The 18603-nt window shown below is 38.7% G+C and overlaps 1 protein-coding gene across 1 annotated transcript in view; it reads left to right on the top strand.

Moving 5' to 3' along the window:
* ATP8A2 (ATPase phospholipid transporting 8A2) overlaps window positions 1–18603 on the top strand; it is a 759667-nt gene that overhangs the window by 502039 nt on the left and 239025 nt on the right. Inside the window, exons 26-27 of the mRNA XM_036745978.1 lie at window positions 5701–5884; window positions 11372–11482. Coding sequence (XP_036601873.1) covers window positions 5701–5884; window positions 11372–11482 — 295 coding nt within the window. The remainder of the gene's footprint in view (window positions 1–5700; window positions 5885–11371; window positions 11483–18603) is intronic.

The raw sequence follows: 18603 nt of genomic DNA, 5'->3' as shown, positions 1-18603 counted from the left end.
GACAAAGTTTTATTATTTTCTTTTCTATTTATAGTTGCAGTAAGGCCTGTAAGGAACATTTTGATCCTGAGGTGGGTTTTCTAGTTGATAGAATCACAGAATGTCAGAGATGGAAGGACCCCCTCATCTCATAGATGAGGAAACCAAGGCCCAGAGAGGATAAGTAACTTTCCCAAGACAATTACTTAGTGGCAAAGCAGAGACTAGAATCCGTATCCCTTCACCACGCTACTGTCAGTTCTATGTTATGGACAATCCACTATGTCCAAGGGAATCTGATATGTTGCCTGGGTTAGGGAGGAAAGAAGACAAAAATAATGCAACCCCGTAATGGATGACTTTATAAAGTCGTGTATATACACATAATAGTATAGCTCAAGTGTACATAGCACTTCATAAGCCAGCCACTGTGCTGAGTGATACAGAATTATTATCTCATTTGACTTTGCAGCAACCCCGGAAGGTGAGTACTATCATTACCACCATTTTACAGATGAGGAAACTGAAGTAAACAGAGGCAAATGACTTGGCCAGGGTAACACAGCTAGTAATGTCTGAGGCAGGATTTAAAATCCGGTCTTCCTGACTCCAGGCACAGTGCTTTGCCCATTGTGCCAGCCAGCTGCCTGCTGATAAGACGTATCCCTTATTTTAAAAAATCTCTCGGGTTGGATAAATGTAATGAATACAGGTATAGATTGGCAAATAGTAAATATGTAATAAGTGCCTTCTGACTGACTGCTGGCTGAGAATGAATAATTCTGAGCCTCGGCAGCACCCTGTTACTTTGACTCTTTTTAGGTAGCATGGCATTTGATGAGAAACCCCTCATGTTTCATGTTTAAATAAGTCAAATGCCTGGAATGTTTGACTGAAGTTGATATATTCTTCCAGAAGTGGAGAGAGAACATAATGGTATAATCTATAGCAGGGCTGTTCAAAATGTGCCCTGCAGGCCATGTGTGGCCCCCAGTGCGATTTATGCAGCCCTCCTCCAGGCATAGAAATTTACATAAATGCTTTAGTAAAGAAGCCGAGCTACTGCAGAGCTCTCACTCAAATGGCAGATCAAAATATGTTGTCTGTTGTTTCAATAAGAACCTCAGGCTGGACGGCCCTGTCCCTGCTCATTGTCACGATATAACCAAAGGAAACCAGATTCATCCCTGGAAGTGTTTCCATGCTACTGCTCTTTTGAACGACCAGGCAGTACTGAAATAAAAGCTTCAGGTTGGGGGGCTGGGGACATTAGGAATAGGCTGGTCCTTAGCCACCAGACATATAAAGTTCAGAAAAGCTCCTCACCAGGCTGTGGAATGATGAATGGCTACTCATTAAACTGTTTAATAAAGTAGGAGAAAAACTATGATCAGTGTTGGTTGAAGGAGCACCTGTACAGATGAATCATGGGCTAGGTGATTATCTATGGATCTAGACATATAAATATACACACTATTAAGTGGTTTTGCTTATTTCTGTAAATACGTCAATACTTCAGGAATGTGTGATTTCATTGGCACGCATACTCCCCCATGGACACAGATGGCACCCCTTTTATATCTTAGTGGATGGTCTTCCAGAGTTGTTTTGACTGAAAAACCAATCTAATCAATTAGCATTTATTAAGTGAAAATTACTGAAAATTCTTCATCCCTTGATCAGTCATATGATGTCTCTCAGAACCCAGTGAGGTTGAATCTTAGGCAACCCACATATAGGACATCACCAGTCCTTGTTCCGCTACTAGGTAGCTTTGTGGTCCTAGCCAAGTTTGTTAACCCTTTCTGCCTAAGTCTCTTGGTTGGATGCCTGTTCTATGTTTTATAAAGTCATACCTAAAATAACGGCTCTGTAGTGAGAGCCAGTGTGATCCCTTGTGAAAAGAACGCTTGATTTGGAGTTAGAAAACCAGGGTTCAGATGGTGATTCTTCTGTTTATTTTCTCTGTGACTTTGAAGTGAAAATCACTTGATCTCTCTGAGGCTCAGTTTCATCATCTATAACAATGAAAGGATTGACAGAATTACTTTTAAAATCTCTTTAAGCTCTAAATCTAAGATTCTATAATCCTAGTGTCACTGACCATATTCAAGTCCTAGTATGTCATTGTTACACCACCACTCATGTCTTTGCCTTATTTCTCATGTGTGCCCTTACTTATATTCACATACTTTACACGCTATGCATGTAAAGTTTAATGCAGTAATTTTCCGTGCTTGTGGGGGTGAAATTCACTTACTTATTATTTCAGTTCAAGACGTAGTTGGCAACCAAGGCATCAGATTTTTCCAGCATTTTTATTCTTTCACTCTGTGCCTGTGGCACCCACCACTTTAACCTATGAGATATCTTATGGTATCAGCAACATCTTGCTTCCTATCACTATATCTATGTCATTATTGCTTCTAAATCCACTCACATTGATCCTGAAGCCCAGTCATCTCCAAAGTCTTCTGCTGTTATGCACAACCTCCCAATATTATGCATTCCCTCAAATAATAAATGTTCATCTCAAGGATCAACGCAATTTTTGTGTTTATCCTACTTATTCCTCATTGTGAGGGAGTGCTGTAGAACCAACCCAGTAGCACTTATCGAGAACTGCGGATTATCTTTTCCACTTTTCTGAAAATCTGAAATTGATTTAGAACAAATGAAAACTAAGTCGCTATGCTCTAGACCACAGAAATGCCTTCAAGTATGTTTGTTGTAAGTATGGCATAATAGAAGTAGTAGATTTTAGATTCATGACATAGCTTATACAGTTGTTATTTTATGATATTAATGATTTTACAAGTTTTTTATGGTTTCTGAAAAGTTGAAAACCACTGTCCGTGGGAAAAAAATAATAAATTTGATGTGGAAATGAAAGCTTTCAAAGGTAAGTTGCTCGAAATTTGCTTTTAAGTGAACAGAACAGCCCATTTTAAAATACCTTGTAGATGCCAGCAGTATTTTCTTTTGTAGTCAGTCCCTGCCTGTGTGGCCTGAGGCCAGATATGAACTCAGGTCTTCTTCCTGCACCACCTAACTTCCTTGATGGGGCAAATAGTACTTCAACTACCTACCCATATACATAATGAAAATAGAAGCATGTCTTGCTTTGACAATGTCTCATCAACAAGAGATTGGTTGAACTTAGTTGTTTTAAATACAATGATTCAATTAATAAAAATAGATATTACCTGTGCCTATAGAAAGGTATCTGTAATATAGATGCACTTCTATGATGAATTATTATCATTTTTTTAAAAACAGAACAATATGTCATTTCACAGGTCAGGAAGGAAGTTTACAGGATATTCACTGAAGAAATACATTTTTAAGTGTTTTTCATTTTGTGTCTTTATTCACTATCAACCAAAATAGTTAACGAAAGTGCAAAAAATACCTAGTTTGTGTCCTCAAATATACTATAATAGATTGAAAGCCAGTATGTAGTAATCTGGTAGAAATATGTGTTAAACATGTCATTTGAATACAAGTCACAAGTTAGTGTTAAAAAAAAGAGTTGGTAACCTGCCTTTTTTGATACTTAACTATAGATGATTGAAGAGCAATGATATCTATTCTGTTCTGTAGAATGAGCTGTTTTACGTCTGTTTTGAACCCCTAGCGTGTACTAGAATTATGTTGTTCCAGTGCATTACAGCTGAGGGTATAATAAATCCTTGATGTGAATTTCATGCTTAAAAACACTGCGAATCATTTTTTATAGACCAGTTAGATTCTTTCCCCTTTACTTTTAGCCTTTGGGAGCAGGCATCTGTTGCCCCCTCCTATAGCTTGGGCCAACAGATGGACCTTCCCAGAGTCACTCACTTCTCAGATAGATATGGTGAGAGAATCAAACACTAGAAATTAGGCAGTTTTCTTAACTTATTACTTTAACTTGGTGCCCAAGCTTGGAACAGTCCTCGTAGAACCCTCTCATGTGGAGATCTGAGCTTGCTTCTATTGATACAGGTCTTTTATTTGCTTCAAGTAATAGTCAGTGGCAGAGTAGGGCTAGGGCTGCCTGGGCTTGGCTCTAGGTTCCTGGAGGTGGGAGGTCCTTCTGTTGTTTTGCTATGGATCCAGAGATTCCCAGTTTGTTGCAGATTCCAGTGAGCCACCCTCACCCTGCTAAATAGCTACTCATATTCTGGAAAGCCCCCTACCCACTGCACTCTTTTTGAGTTTGGCAAAAAAGAGTGTTTCCATACCCCATTATCCCCCCTCTATCTTGCTGTCTCAAGAGTTCATTTCTAACAAAAGTAGATCTTTAGGCCCCTCAGGTTGTTACATAGACTTCTTTGCTTATTAAACCAGGTAGAAAGTGAAGCAATTGTTCACTTCATTAAGTTCTAATTTGTCTAAAAGCAGTTTCCAAACTGTTCTTCAAAATTCAAAATTCGTCAACTATTACTTATCAGAATTAGTGATGAAGAGGTTGGAACTGATCAACATCTAAGGTCCCTTTCACTTCTCAAGTCCTAGGATTCCATGCCTTTAATATTGCTAGATGTTTGAAAAAGATTACATTTAAGTTAATTTGATGGGCGCAGTGCTCTTGGGGGTGGAAATGGTACCTGATAATACTCACAGAAGGGTGGTGTGTAACTTCTCTAAAAATTCATTGGAGATTTTTGTAAAGGTTAATTTTTTTTTGCTTGTGTTTTTGCTGGGTTTGGGGGAGGAGTAGAGTCTGCCTGAAAAAAATTTTTTTTGAACAAGACTCCAACCTGTTTGTGGAACTCACAAGGCGATAAAATACTAAGACTGTTTACTTGCCAATGCTCAGGATACCCTCTGAGTAATTCAGAAAGGCCACCCAGTTGGGTTTCCTTTTTTTAAAGAGTGATTCAGGTGTTTGATTTACCAGTTTCCACCCCCACATCTGAGTACAGACACATGCACAGTTGAAAACTAGTTGGAGCCAAGGATGGCAGTAACTTGACCAAAATGTGGTGTCAGCTTCCTGGGTTATGTGGAAATGTTTTGTACTTCAGTAAACCAAGTAGAAAACTTGGATTTATGAAAGCTGTTACAATATTCTCCCACCCATCCTTTAAGCTGAATTTCTGCAGGAGTAGATCTTGTGCTCCCTCATCTGCCTCCTTAAATCTATCCTGGCTCCTTTAAAACCCAATCTCCGTTTAAAAACAAAGTGAAGAGACTTCCCTCTTTCCCTTTCCCTTTTCCCTTTTCTCTGGGCCTCTCTCACTTCCCCTTGCTCTGCCAGTTCTGTCTTCCTTCTGTAATGGGGAGCAGATTGCTACATATACTTCTTTCCCTTGCATAAGGAATGTGTTCGTGACCCACAACTTTGAAAAGTGCTGTCAATGCCAGTCTTCTGATTGATTGGAAAGACATTCCCCTAAGACCTTTGCAACTGGCTGTATTCTAACTACCTTCATAATCTAGGAGTTCACCCAGGCACCTGGGAAGCGTGATTACAAATCAGCCTGTGTTGACTCAGTCTGGTGATGTGTGCTTCTTCTGTGAAGTTGGAGAACACTTGAAAGCCACAAGCTACTGGTGTTTTTTTTAAAGCCTCTTTTGGCATAGGCACTAAAGCTTAAGTATCAAATTAGGAAACTTTCCAATAACTGCCCTCTTCATGCAGCTAAATGTAGATTACAGCTGTCTCTTTTGGAAAGATGTATGCAGTAGTGTGCTGAGGGCTGACCGGAATTTTCTTTCTGTCCTCCTTTCCAGAGTATCTCCCTTGCAGAAGTCTGAAGTTGTTGACATGGTTAAGAAGCATGTGAAAGCCATCACCCTCGCCATCGGGGACGGTGCCAACGACGTGGGGATGATCCAGACCGCTCATGTTGGCATAGGGATCAGTGGGAACGAGGGCATGCAGGCAACAAACTCCTCTGATTACGCCATTGCACAGGTCAGAAGCATAAAGGAGCAGCTGCTGTGGCCTGTTGACAGAGATGTCAGCTGTGCAGATGCCCTTGGTTGCATCCTGTAGAATTTCTACTGCCTCTTTTGAGGCTTGCCATCTAAAAACGATACCACCAGGGTATCTGGGTTTCTCTTTGGTTTTGATCTTAACATAGTTCGAAGCACCCTTTCCTACAGCTTAAGTTTCTCTTGGCCAGCTGTGGGTCTTGCCCAGATTGTTCTGTCATCAGGGAGAGGCGCCATTCATGACAGCTAAGTCTATGGCCCTGCTAATAATAATGCTTCTTAGTTTAGCTAGTGTCTCTTAGTAAAGAACTTTTGTATCCATAATAGCTATATTCTCCCAGTTAACTATGTGATATTTCTTGGTTTGATTGGTCCACACCCCTAGGCCACTACCCCTCCCTCCTTGTAACTGTTTCTTCTCAGTCATTCAAGGGTAGTTTAGTATGGTCATGTCATTGTTTTTAATACAAGTAACAAGGGGCAACTTTTAGTTCAGCTGATGCCTTCGTGAGTTATTTTCCCTGGGATCACCTATTTCATTTAGATTTTAATAACTCCATGTTCAGCAACAACATTTATAACTATATATGCAAGCCAAGATCTTCCTGTGTATTCCTCTCTACACCAGAAGCTCCATACTGAAAACATCCAACATGTTCAATGAGGTCAGTACCAAGTCGGACCAGAAAGAAATGCTTTGGTCTCTTACTTGGTGGTGTCCAAGAGACAAAAAGAATCAAACCATTGCTCCTAATAGTTTAGAAGATATTTTAAATCATCCATCATCAACAGGCATTTTATTAAGTACCTATTATGTGATAGGCACTGGAATATAGACAACATCCCTGCCTTCAAGGAACTTATAGGGAGATAGACAACATGTAGAAACAGATCTTTCCATAACATGTTCCCAAAGTAACTGGGGGAGAAAAGGCCCTAATACCTGGAGGGAATCAGGAAAGTCCTCAAATGGAAGATTGCTCTAGATATGAGTCCCCAAAGAAATCTAAGTATTTTAAGAGGCAGAAATATGTATGTACCCTTGCCAGGGGAATATGCCAGCATAAAGGGACAAAGGTAGAAAATGTGGGGTCATGCAGAAGGAACATTAAGACAGCCACATTGGTCCAACCATGAAGTGAATGAGGATAAGTAAGATGTAACGAAGTTGGAAAAGTAGGTTGGAGTTTCTGTTTTATCTTAGAGGTAGACAATGTAATATATTGCTATAAAGAAATATTTTTTTTCTTCTGTTGTTAATTGATTAGGCAGCTAGGTGTTGCCACAGTGCACAGGGTGCCTGGCCTGCTGTCAGGAAGCCCTGAGTTCAGATATGACCTCACACACTTACTAGCTGTGGGACCCTGTTCAAGTCACTTAGGCTTTGTTTGTCTCAGTTTCCCCAATTGTAAAACGTGGATAATAATATTACCTACTTCCCAGGGTTGTTGTGAATATCAAATGAGACAGTAAGTATAAAGAGCTTAGTACAGTGCCTGGAATATAATAAGCTCTATGTACTTTCATTTTATACTGATGAAAGTCTTTCAAAAGACATAATACTTTTTTTCAGCATCAATATATTTAATAAAGTAATTCCTCCCCCCCCCGCCCCGCCACTGCCTGTTCATTCTTAAAGGGGCATACATGATGCAGTGAAGAGCCGAAGCAGTCCTATAAGACCCCTGGTTTAGACATTCATCTACCCTGAGATTAAGCGATGCCTTGAAGTCTCACATAGTTTTGTGCTTCTTCAACTACACATAAGGAAATCCTTATGGTCTTGAGCAACATAGGAAAAGTCTTCTTCTTTAATGAAGATCAAATCCTCAAGTCCCTCTCTGAATTAGTGCCCTGATTGTGCATACTTGAAACTTGGGCCCAGAAGCATTAGGTGGTCTGCCTGAGGGCAGAGTGTAGGTACCATCCTAGAGAATAACAGTTATGTGCATGGACAGGGTGACCGCTATATTACATAAACCCTATGACATGCAACCTTTCCTAGGTTAACCAAAAAAAAAACTGTTTGAAAGTCTTTCTTTCCTAAAATATATCAGAGACTAAATGTTATGGACTGTGGAGTTATTAAATATTTGAGTTATAGAACTGTAGGGCTGAAAGGGAACCTTACAAGATTTCTGGGCATTCTGGGCAATTATCTACCCATTACTTAAGAATGTCTAGGAAAGCAGATTCAGCAACCTTCTTTCAGAAAATGAAATACTAATGAGAAGAGGTGGTAGACTTTTGAGCAATTCTTGCTTCAGACTAAAATACTGAGTGGATGGTGGAGGGGTGTTGTGTTCTGAAGCAGAGTTCTGAAATGTTGCCTTTTGATTTTCTTGCTCTAGTTGGGACCAACTGCTTCTAAGTGAAAGGGCTTGTGGAAAAGGCAGGTGGCCTCTTCTGCAAATTCTCCCCGTCTCCATCTCAGCCAAATGTTAGCACTAGCTTTATAAATAGGCATATTCTTTCTGGCCTCAGAGTCCCAGGTCTCCTCCCACATTGTTTGATAGAGTAAAAAAAGCTCTAAACCAAGAGTTGTAGGACCTTATTTCAAACTGTGGCTCTGTTACTTCTGTCACCTTGGCCAAACCATCTAGTTTCTTTGGGCTTCAGTTCCTTCATTAGTACAATGAGGGGGTTGGACTAGATGACCTCTAAGGTTCCTTTCAGTTTTAAATTTATGATCCTGTGAAATTCTGCTGTCTTCTATTGGAGATTAATTCCTGTGATCCACGTTTTAATATCTTTCCTAAGAGTAACTGTTAAGTAATGGGAATTTAAGGAGAACCTGCACTACTTCAATACAGGAAAGGAAGGGATGGAAAGACCTTGAAGACAACCTTTGTCCACTTTAAATTTTGCCGAGGGCTAACTTTGTCTTTATCCCTTAGTATATCTATGTTGTTCTGTAGGTAGATACCTTTCTGAATCTACACTTTGACCACTGCTACCACCCCTGGAGGGATAGCTTCTCTTTCCTTTTCAGCCTCCCTTCCAGTGGCACACAACTTTGCTTGCTGTCTTTATTACTAAATAAATGAGGGTGGTATTGTACCTCTAGCCTATGGCTTCATGTTTTCCTCTAGAGAGAGACATCCCTGCCTGGAAAGAGTCATCCCCCTACTCTTTTTTTGGAAATCATGCAAAACATTTTCATATTAGCCATATTGCAAAAGAAAAAACAGACAAAATAAAACAATAAAACAGGTGTTTTTTAAAATAAGCTTCAGCCTGCATTCAGAGTTCATCAGTTCTTTCTCTGGAGGTGCATAGTATTTTTCATCATATGTCCTTTGGTTTTGTCTTGGGTCATTGTCTTGATCAGAGTAGCTAAGTCTTTCACAGTTGATCATCATTATAATATTGCTGTTACTGTGTAAAATGTTCTCCTAGTTCTGATCACTTCCCTTCTCATGAGTTCATATAAGTCTTCTCAGGTTTTTCTGAAAGCATCCTGCTCATCATTTCTTATAGCACAAGAGTATTCTACCACAATCATATACCACAATTTGTTCAGCCAATTCCCAATCAATGGGCATCCCCTCTATTTCCAATTCCTTGCCACCACAAAAAGAGTTGCTATAAATATTTTTATACAAATAGGCCCTTTCCCCTTTACTTTGATCTCTTTGACTCTCTACTTTCTTAATGCTTTCAAAGCACCTCAAGAAAAGTAGAATTTTGATTTAGGATTTTTTCCTGAAGGTAAATCATTGCAAAGCTAAAAATTGTGACATTAGAGATGACTCAAGCAGATGTTCTCTGTGCTCATTGATGTTTAATGTCAGGGGTCTGGGTCAAATGCAAACTTCCTTTATGTTTGTTTTAGTTAGTTATTTTATGATTCCCTATTCTCCCCTGGAATCCTTAATGAGCCTTTATGGAGAGTTTTATTTTTCCATATGTGCCTACTCTTGGCATTTCTGCATCATGACTTTCCATTTTACAGTAAGATACTAAGATACTGAGCATTACACAAATATTAGCAATAGCTCATGAGAACATGGTCTCACACTAGATAGAAGCACCTTTCCCTGAATGTTATCCTTGGGGAACAAATCATAGACTACATACTTCCTCATCTTACTTGTATTGTTTTGAGCCCAGAATGTCTTTGTAGTTTAAAAAAAGGCAATTGCATTTTAGCAGTAAGCCCTAACTAATAAAAGGTTCATGATATCCGGTGAATTTTTAAAAATATTCGTAGACTGTCAAATGTAGCCTGATTGCCACTTCTAGGTACACAATGGGGATTTGAACTGAACTGTGCTTCTGTACCACCTGCAGCAATTGGCTGGGACAGAGTCCTCTTGACCCTAAGCGCAGAAGTAGGGGGACTAAGGTTTGACTTCAAGGAAGCTAAAGGGGGAGTTGGAGGGCCCTGTATAAAGTATATTTAATATTCCAAAACTGTGGTAGAGAAAGTGAGGTTAGTTAGCTTTAATGTATTCGTGCTAGAACATTCTAATAGTCTAAGAATCTCAAAGTGATACTTCTGCCCCATACCAATGCTCACCCTTAAGGTTTTTCTGTGCAATAGATAGGAAAGGAGCAAGCCTGACAGTAAGGAATAGGTAATTTGTCCATGTGGGAGCAGTCAAGGAATGCCAAGAAAGGCCCCGTGCCAAGGTGAGATTTTATTCATTTGTGTTAAACATTATCCTTTCCCTACAGGCCTCTTTCAAAATGCTAGTGCCCCTGATAAAGATAACTGGATTGTCACTGTCACCCTATCACCTTATTGTAAATTAGTGAATTCATATCACTTCCCTAATTGGCTAGACCTCTGGCTTCTTGCTAAAGTACAGAGAGAGAGTAGATGTTGGGGATAATCATTTATTTATTTATTTTTAATTTATTCATTCGTTTGTTTATATATTGACATTTGGCCTTCTTGGTGTGTTTTTCCTGAAGGCTTAGTCCTAGGAGATGGAGGAATCTCTGTTTTTCTGGGTAGGAAAACTAAGACAGAGTTGTTTTCATTTGCCCCCAGTTGTACAGAAAATTAGTGATTGAACTAGAACTTTCCATTCCCTATAAAATGTTCTTCTCATTAAAAGCTGAGGACTTAAGCCCTCTTGCAATGAAGAAGGTCGCCAAACCCAGTGATTTAAACTATGCAAATGATAGCACAAGCAGCCTGCAGCAGCTTTAAGGCAAAGATGTTAAATGCTTAAGTGCTCTCATAAAATGGAGATTAAGTAGTGGTTTTATTTTAACTAGGCAAATTATTGTCCCCTGGGTTGGACACTGCGCCCCATCCCCCATCCCTAAGTGAATTGCGATTGCTAATCTTGTAGGTTCAGGCCTAATATACCAACCTTTGAGCCTTCTGTACAGAAGGAAAACCTCGGACCTAGCAGTGAGAGGCCTGAGATCTTTCAAACCATCATTGAATGATTTATATTATGAAATGGTGAGCCCTTAGCTTCTTGAATTGACTGTTACTTCTCTCCTTCAGTTTGCCTACTTGGAGAAGCTTCTATTGGTGCACGGAGCCTGGAGTTACAATCGAGTGACCAAATGCATCTTATATTGCTTCTACAAGAATGTGGTGCTTTATATTATTGAGGTAAGGTTGGAGATAGGATCTGCTGTGAAGAGATGAGCCTTTGGCAGAGGGTTTTAAAAGCTGGAGAGTGATTTTAATCATGGGGAAAGGGAATATTTGTAGACTTAAGTTAATCTCAGTGAAAAAACTTGTTGATATGAAAATATTTCTAGAAAAGATGTCATTCTAATATGTTGAAATCATGTGGGGCATGAGTAACTTGTTTTGTGCCTCTGTGCTAAATATGGATGCCTGTGGGAATCAGCAATCTGTACATCACTATCCTTTTTGGAGAAGAAAGTCTTCTTACCCAAAACTGCTATTAGGGACCATCCTAAGCATTCAGCTAATAGATTGGGAGACAGACCTTTTTCCCTAGTGCCTGTGCTATCCTATGCCTGTGATGAAACCTGCATAGAGAGAGGAGGAAAAAAGAATTCATCCACTCCTATTTCCAGACCAATATGTAGGGACATATAGTTAATGTATCCATGCCTTCTAGCTCCCAAAGGTGACTGGAACCAGGTGAGCCCTGAACAGTAAAGGCTCACACCTGCATGTTGCGCCCCCTTGTGGCCATAAGGAAGCTTGTGTCAGTCCAGGTGTTTGCTTCTATGCCGTCTTTGAAGGACAGGCCGGTGTCCATATCCATTTTTTGTCATTTTGTTTGCCATTTTTTTGTGCAGTCACTGTTTCCGGTTCAGGGTCCTGAGTACGCATGTGTGGTCAACAAGTTTACTTGAATCTATCCAAATGTGCTCAAGTTTTGTTGTCAAACTGATTCTAGGATGCTGATAGGATGGTAAGCTCATTGAAGATCAAAGGCTATAAAAGTACCAGGCCCGGGGTCCATTTGTGGGTCAATTTCTGTGGCAAAGCAAATCTTCCCCTTTAGCTACTAAATACTATTGGAGGCAAACTTTGCCAATGCTGAAATCATTGACGGTTACTAATAATTTCCCCGAAGCCAACTGTTTTGAAGCAAAGGAAAGTGACAGTTCTCACAACCACACAAAGTCAAGTTGGATTTCCTGCTCCTATGAAGGTCCCTCATTTATGAGTACACATGCCATATGCAAAGAAGTGCAGTTTTGTATCATTACTGAGGCATTCATATCCTTGCTCAGGCACTCTTGTTTAGAAAAGGGGACATTCCCCTCTCTCTTACCTGTACTAAAGCTGAAGTAAGTGAATCTTGAAAATATCTGCCATTGCTTTTGAGAGAACAGTGACGGAAGGCACGGTAGCAGTAGCAGTAGCAGTAGCAACAAAGTTGATTCTTAGTGGAGCTCTTAACAGTAATAAAAATAATAGCTAACATTTATAGCTCTTACTATGTGCCAGGCACTGTACTAAACATTTTATAATTGTTGTCTCATTTAATCCTCACAACAACCCTGGAAGCTAGGTGCTATTAATTATCCCCATTTTATAGATAAGGAAACTGAGGCATATAACAGTTAAGTGATTTGTCCAGGGTCACACAGCTATTAAGTACTTAAGGCCAGATTTGAACTCTGGTGTGGCTGATTCCAGGCTGGGCAATCAACATTAGTTAATGATGAGTCAGATTTTTATCATGCTTGAAGGTTCCCAAGTCAGTTAGTCGTTTTTCAGTCCTGTCCAACTCTTTATGACACCATTCAGGGCTTGTCAAAGATAATAGAGTGGTTTGCCACGTCCTTCTCCAACTCAGTTTTCAGATGAAGAAACTGAGGCAGACAAGCTTAAGTGACTTGCGCAGGGTCACACAGCTAATACATAATTGAGGCCTGATTTGACCTTAGGTCTTCCTGACTCTGGGCCCAGCACTCTATCCAGTGTACCATCTAGCTGCTCTAAGGTTCACAAAACACTCTACAAATGTTATTTCTCGATTTTCATTTCAGTCCATTTTACACATGAAAAACTGAGGTGCCAGAAAGGTTCATTATTTATCCAGGTCATATAGCTATTAAATACCAGAGGTCACATTTGAACATTGGTCTCCCTGAATCCCAGTATAGTGTTCTGTAGGTTTATATGACCATGGACTAGATTTGCTTATCTCTTTGGCAGCCAACTAATAATTCTCTTTGCCTTAACAATTAGGGCATGTATTGTTTTATGGTTCTGAGTGTTTTTTTCCTGAACATGGTAGATGCAGATAATAAACAAAACAGCTGTGACATTATGTGATATGATCCAACTGTTCTCATTGCCTCCTGATAAGGTTGTATAAAACCAAATATTAGATCATTGGGTAATGTTTCCCCTATCTTAACTGAAGTATTTCAGCTTGATGATTCTCTCCTGAGGTGAGTGCCAGGATATGGCAATTCTATCTAAATAGAAATTTCTATGTAAATAGAAGGATAGGATTTGTTATCACTAAAGAATGCTACATGTTACTTTAAAAATAAATTATTAAGGCCCTGGAAATTAATTTGGTTTTACTTCTTTAAGAGAATTCCTTTTGTTTAAGGTCTTTTGCTTTCCTGTATTATGCAAATATACAGTAAATACTCCATGGGAAAAAATCTCAAATGAAGTTTGGGATGAGGGGTTTTAGTCAATGTATAAAAAGCCTCAAGTTTAAAATGAAAGATAAAAGAAATATGTTATTGATTTGTCCGTATTTCTCACGTCTATTCTTGCTTCAAATGGTAAGTTCTTATAGGGACATGGATCAAAGGATCATAGATTTAAACTGGTAGGAACCTTAGAGGTCATCTAATCTGGCTCTCATAGGTTTGATCTTTTTATTTCTTTCCTCCTATTTGTAGCCTCCTTTGAGCCCCTAGAAAATGTTTTCTTCTCTGCCTTTGCAGCTGTGATAGGAGTGACTGACTCCCCATATGTCACTTAGGGTAGTACATAATTAGATTGAAGTAATTTAAGAGATTCCCAGTGTCCACCCCCACACTTCATCCCAAATTTCATGTATATTTTAAGCTGACATAGCTGTTGGCTTTGGGAAGTTCCTTATTTATCTGGTGTTTCCCATTATCAACCAATTACAGATAGTCTAGACTCCTTATCTAGACATTCCCCATTAAGCCTCCTACTCTCCATGGGTTCCTTCCTACTCATTTACACCTACTATCTTACCCATGCTTTGTGGCTCTAATTGGGTGATGAAGATGAGGCTGTAAGGGTTAAGAATGAAAGTCTGCTCTGACTTAAAATGCAAATGGAACTTAAGATTCAAAGAGTACCACAGAAGCACTTTCAGTTCTGAAATCTGTTGCCAAATAATATTTGTTTAAAACCTACTTTAGAAAACATTTTAAAGCAACACAAGAAATTAAGAAAAAAAGCTATTTAAATTTCACTGCCCCCTTGATATTTAGTTTCATATTGGTGTTTCCAAAAGATATTGCTTTGAAAGCCAAAAAAGAAAAATCTCTGACCAGCCATAGATTTATTGTTTTAAGGTTAAATATTTGCCTCCATACTGTTTTTAAAATTAATTTTATTCATATTATTTATTTTTACATTGCCTATGTTTCCCAAAACACCCCTGCTCCTACTCCTCCCAGAGAGCAAACCCTTATAACGAAGAATTAAAAAGATAAAAAAAATAGTTTGGAAAAACTAATTCCTATTTTGAGAAAGTCTGTCGAATGAATGCAGTGTTCCACACCCGTAGTTTTCTATCTCTGCAAAGAAGGAAGGGGGGCGGGTACCTTCCTATTGCTTTCCTTTGGGGCCAAGCTTGATCATTATGATTTCTCAGCATTAAATTTTAATAATGTTTATACTGTTATAGTTGTATAATGCTATTTTCCTGGTTCTGCTTATTTCATATTGTTTCAATTCATAGAAGTCTTCTCATTCATTTTTCATCATATTTTATAATACAGTAATATTCTGTTAAATTCACAAAGCAAAACTTGTTTATCTATTTTCCAGTCATTGAGTCTAGTTCTTTACAGAAAATGCTACTCTAAAAATTTTGGTGACTAGGGGGCCTTTCTTTCTGTCATTTATCTCTTCGGGGTATAATATGCCTACCATTAGAATCTCTGTCAGAGTGTGTAAACATGTTAGTCACTTTCTTCATGCGATTGGAGTCACATAGATGGTACAGTGGGTAAGTGTGCTGACCTTGAGTTTATTATTATTTGTGTTATGCTGGACAAGTCATTTAACCTCTGTCTGCCTCAGTTTCCTGGATTATAAAATGAAGATAACAATAGTACCTACCTCCCAGGGTGATTGTGATTATTTGTTTGTTACTCCAGAATTATTATAAGGATGAAATTAGATAACTACGTACTATGCTTTGCAAACTTTAAAGCAGCACATAAATGCTAACTATGATGATGAGAATCATAATGATGTAATTCTGAATTATCTTTCCAGAATTATTAACCCAGTTCATAGTTCCACCATCAATGAGTTAAGGTGTCTGTCTTTCCCAACCCTTTCAGTATAGACCATTCTCTCTTGTCATTTTTGCCCGTTTACAAAGAGGTGAAACATCAGAGTTGTTTTGATATTTCTCATTAGTGACTTGAGATGCTATTTCATATGATGATTGTTATTAATAATAAATAGCTCCTATTTATATAATAGCTTTAAGTTTATTCTTCACCTATGTTCCTTAACAGAATGAATGAAACAGACCTCTACGATGATTTGTTCTTAGCCAGATATGATGTCATTTCTAAAACAAAAAGTCTTTTCTTTCCTTATCCTCCAGGGAAAAAAAACCAAAACCCTCACTGCTATTTAGTTATTAAACATAATTGAAGTAAGTAAATTGAACATAGCCTTTTTTTACTTGCCTAAATCTCTATTTATATGCTCATTATAGTTACTTTCCTTTCCTATAGTTACTTTATAGCTTTTAAAAAAGCTCTCAAAAACATCTATTCTTTAAACAAATCTTCTAAAAGAAAACTTTTTTTAAAAAAATGTTATGGAAGGGGCTATGGCATTGCCACTGAAATACGAGTTCATTATTTAGAATATTCTAACTAGTTTCTATGGCATAATTAATCCTATGGTTAAGCTTCATTAAGGGTTAGCTAGAGTTCTGTGGTCTAGGCTGGGAGCTGGACCACCATTATAATAATGTTTCTATGAGAAAAATGCATTCTCAGTTCCAAAATTAGAAACCAACTTTTGGAATTTTTATAAATTGACAATTTCCTATCCTCCAGGGGAGAAGGTGGAGGGGGTCTAAAACATGAAGATGGTATTGGAGATGAAAAGGAAGCAATAAAACAACTACAACAAAAAGATCAAGTATTTGTTTTGTTAAGGTTAAGTTAAAAATAAGAAAAATTAGCTATTAACCCAACATCTTCAGCATTTCCCTTGACTTTTAAAGAGCATGCAAAGCAAAATCAATAACAAAGGTGAATTTTCATTTTTAAAGAGAATCCATAGCATACACATTGATGCACACTCTATTATGTCAGTATAATAGACATCAAATGATTTCCCTAGGCTTTGGGTCCTAAGGGCCTGATTAAGCTGCGTGATATCTCAAACGAATCTGCCGCCTCATTCATTTAGGAGTTCTCACAGTGATACAAATTGTAGCCCATCTGTGCCTTTCCATCCCATTGGCCTTTTATTCACATCCACCTAGGAATTTACCTTAAGTGGGATACCTAATGTGCTGGGGCCCTTTCTCATTCTTTCCTGACTTCTTGAGGTTATCAGTGAAAGCACTCTGGCTGGCTGTCTGCTTGACACCTCCCTCAGTCTTGCCGCACTTAATCTAGCTTATTTTTTCTTTCTGCCATACCGTTCTTTGATGATATCCTTCACTCCTCTCATTTGGCATACTTTTTGTTATGTTACAGAGTGCTGTCACCTACACTATGCCTTTCCATTGCCCTCTGTTTAATGCCCACATTTTGACTTCCATAGGCAGTGGTATTGCACATCTTGCTGATGATTAGCAACACCAGTAAAAATGTTTGTATTGAAAAATCACTTCTGGGGTAGCTAGGTAGCACAGTGGATAGAACACTGGCCTTGGAGTCAGGGGACATGGGTTCAAATCCTGACTCAGACACTTTCTAGCTGTGTGATCCTAGGCTAGTCACTTAATCCCAGTTGCCTCCCAAAAAACCACAGCTGCCTATCTTTTGGGCAACACTTATGATAGGACACTTGGAGTCAGAAGATGTGCTTTGCAACTTCTTCAAAGCAAACCATCCTGTTTTCCTTCTTTTCAACTCTGTATCCAGCTGAATGTCTGTATATATATTATTTGTTTCAGATAGACATCCTATTAGATCAGCTGTATTGGGTGTCCATTCAGATGCATGCTGAAATATTGACAATAGACATTCTTCATCCATTTATTTGGTCTTTCCTGCTAGATAGATAGACTGAACTGCTTTAAGTGATTAAAGATCTCCCCCAAAAGGCTCCATGTCAATTGACACAGTGTCATCCTCAAACTGGAATATCTGACCATTCGTAAGAAATCTCTTCTCAACCTAGACTCTGTACTGGGTCATTAGAGTAGCACATACTTTTGGCAAGTATGCATGTCCTTGTTTCACGTTTCACCTGATGCTTTTTGTCATAACCATATAACAGTGACCTGGAATAAGGAAATAGGCGGCACCATAATAGAGCATTTTTCTTTAGAGATTTGTAGTCCCTTCGCTATGACTCAACCCATTTTACTAATTGACTAAACTGACTAAGATCTTCGGGGCCATGATGAGCACCCGAATGAGCCAGAGCTGAGAAGGAGATAGAGGTCTTTGGACCTGACAGATTCTTTATGGGATTCAGTTCAGTCTCCTCTTGCTGCTAACTTGGGCTCATAGAGAGCTATGCTATTTAGTGCAATATTTGCCCTTGTAAGAGTTTTCGTTTTGTTTCTTTGCTTTTTTGCTGTTTGCCTCATCAACTCAACTTTAACAAATTAGGACGCTGCTTTTGGGATCAGCTCACATTAGTCCACACGTATGTTTATAGATTCTGCAATATAACATTAATAGCCTTTTTGTTTGTGTTCCTGAAATTAACATGTGCCTACTTTAGTAAAGTGCTTACTGTGTACAAATCATCATAGTAAGCAACTAGGAATTCAGAGACAAAAATGAAACTATCCCTTCATTAAGGGACTTAACAGTTTTAAAGATGACTTTAAATAACTAAATTGACTCTTTCTCATAGGTTCT

Source organism: Trichosurus vulpecula, chromosome 2 (genome assembly GCF_011100635.1).
Source record: "Trichosurus vulpecula isolate mTriVul1 chromosome 2, mTriVul1.pri, whole genome shotgun sequence".
NCBI lineage: Eukaryota > Metazoa > Chordata > Mammalia > Diprotodontia > Phalangeridae > Trichosurus > Trichosurus vulpecula.
The sequence above is the reverse complement of the archived record's forward strand: the minus strand, read 5'-3'. Positions and strand labels throughout refer to the sequence as shown.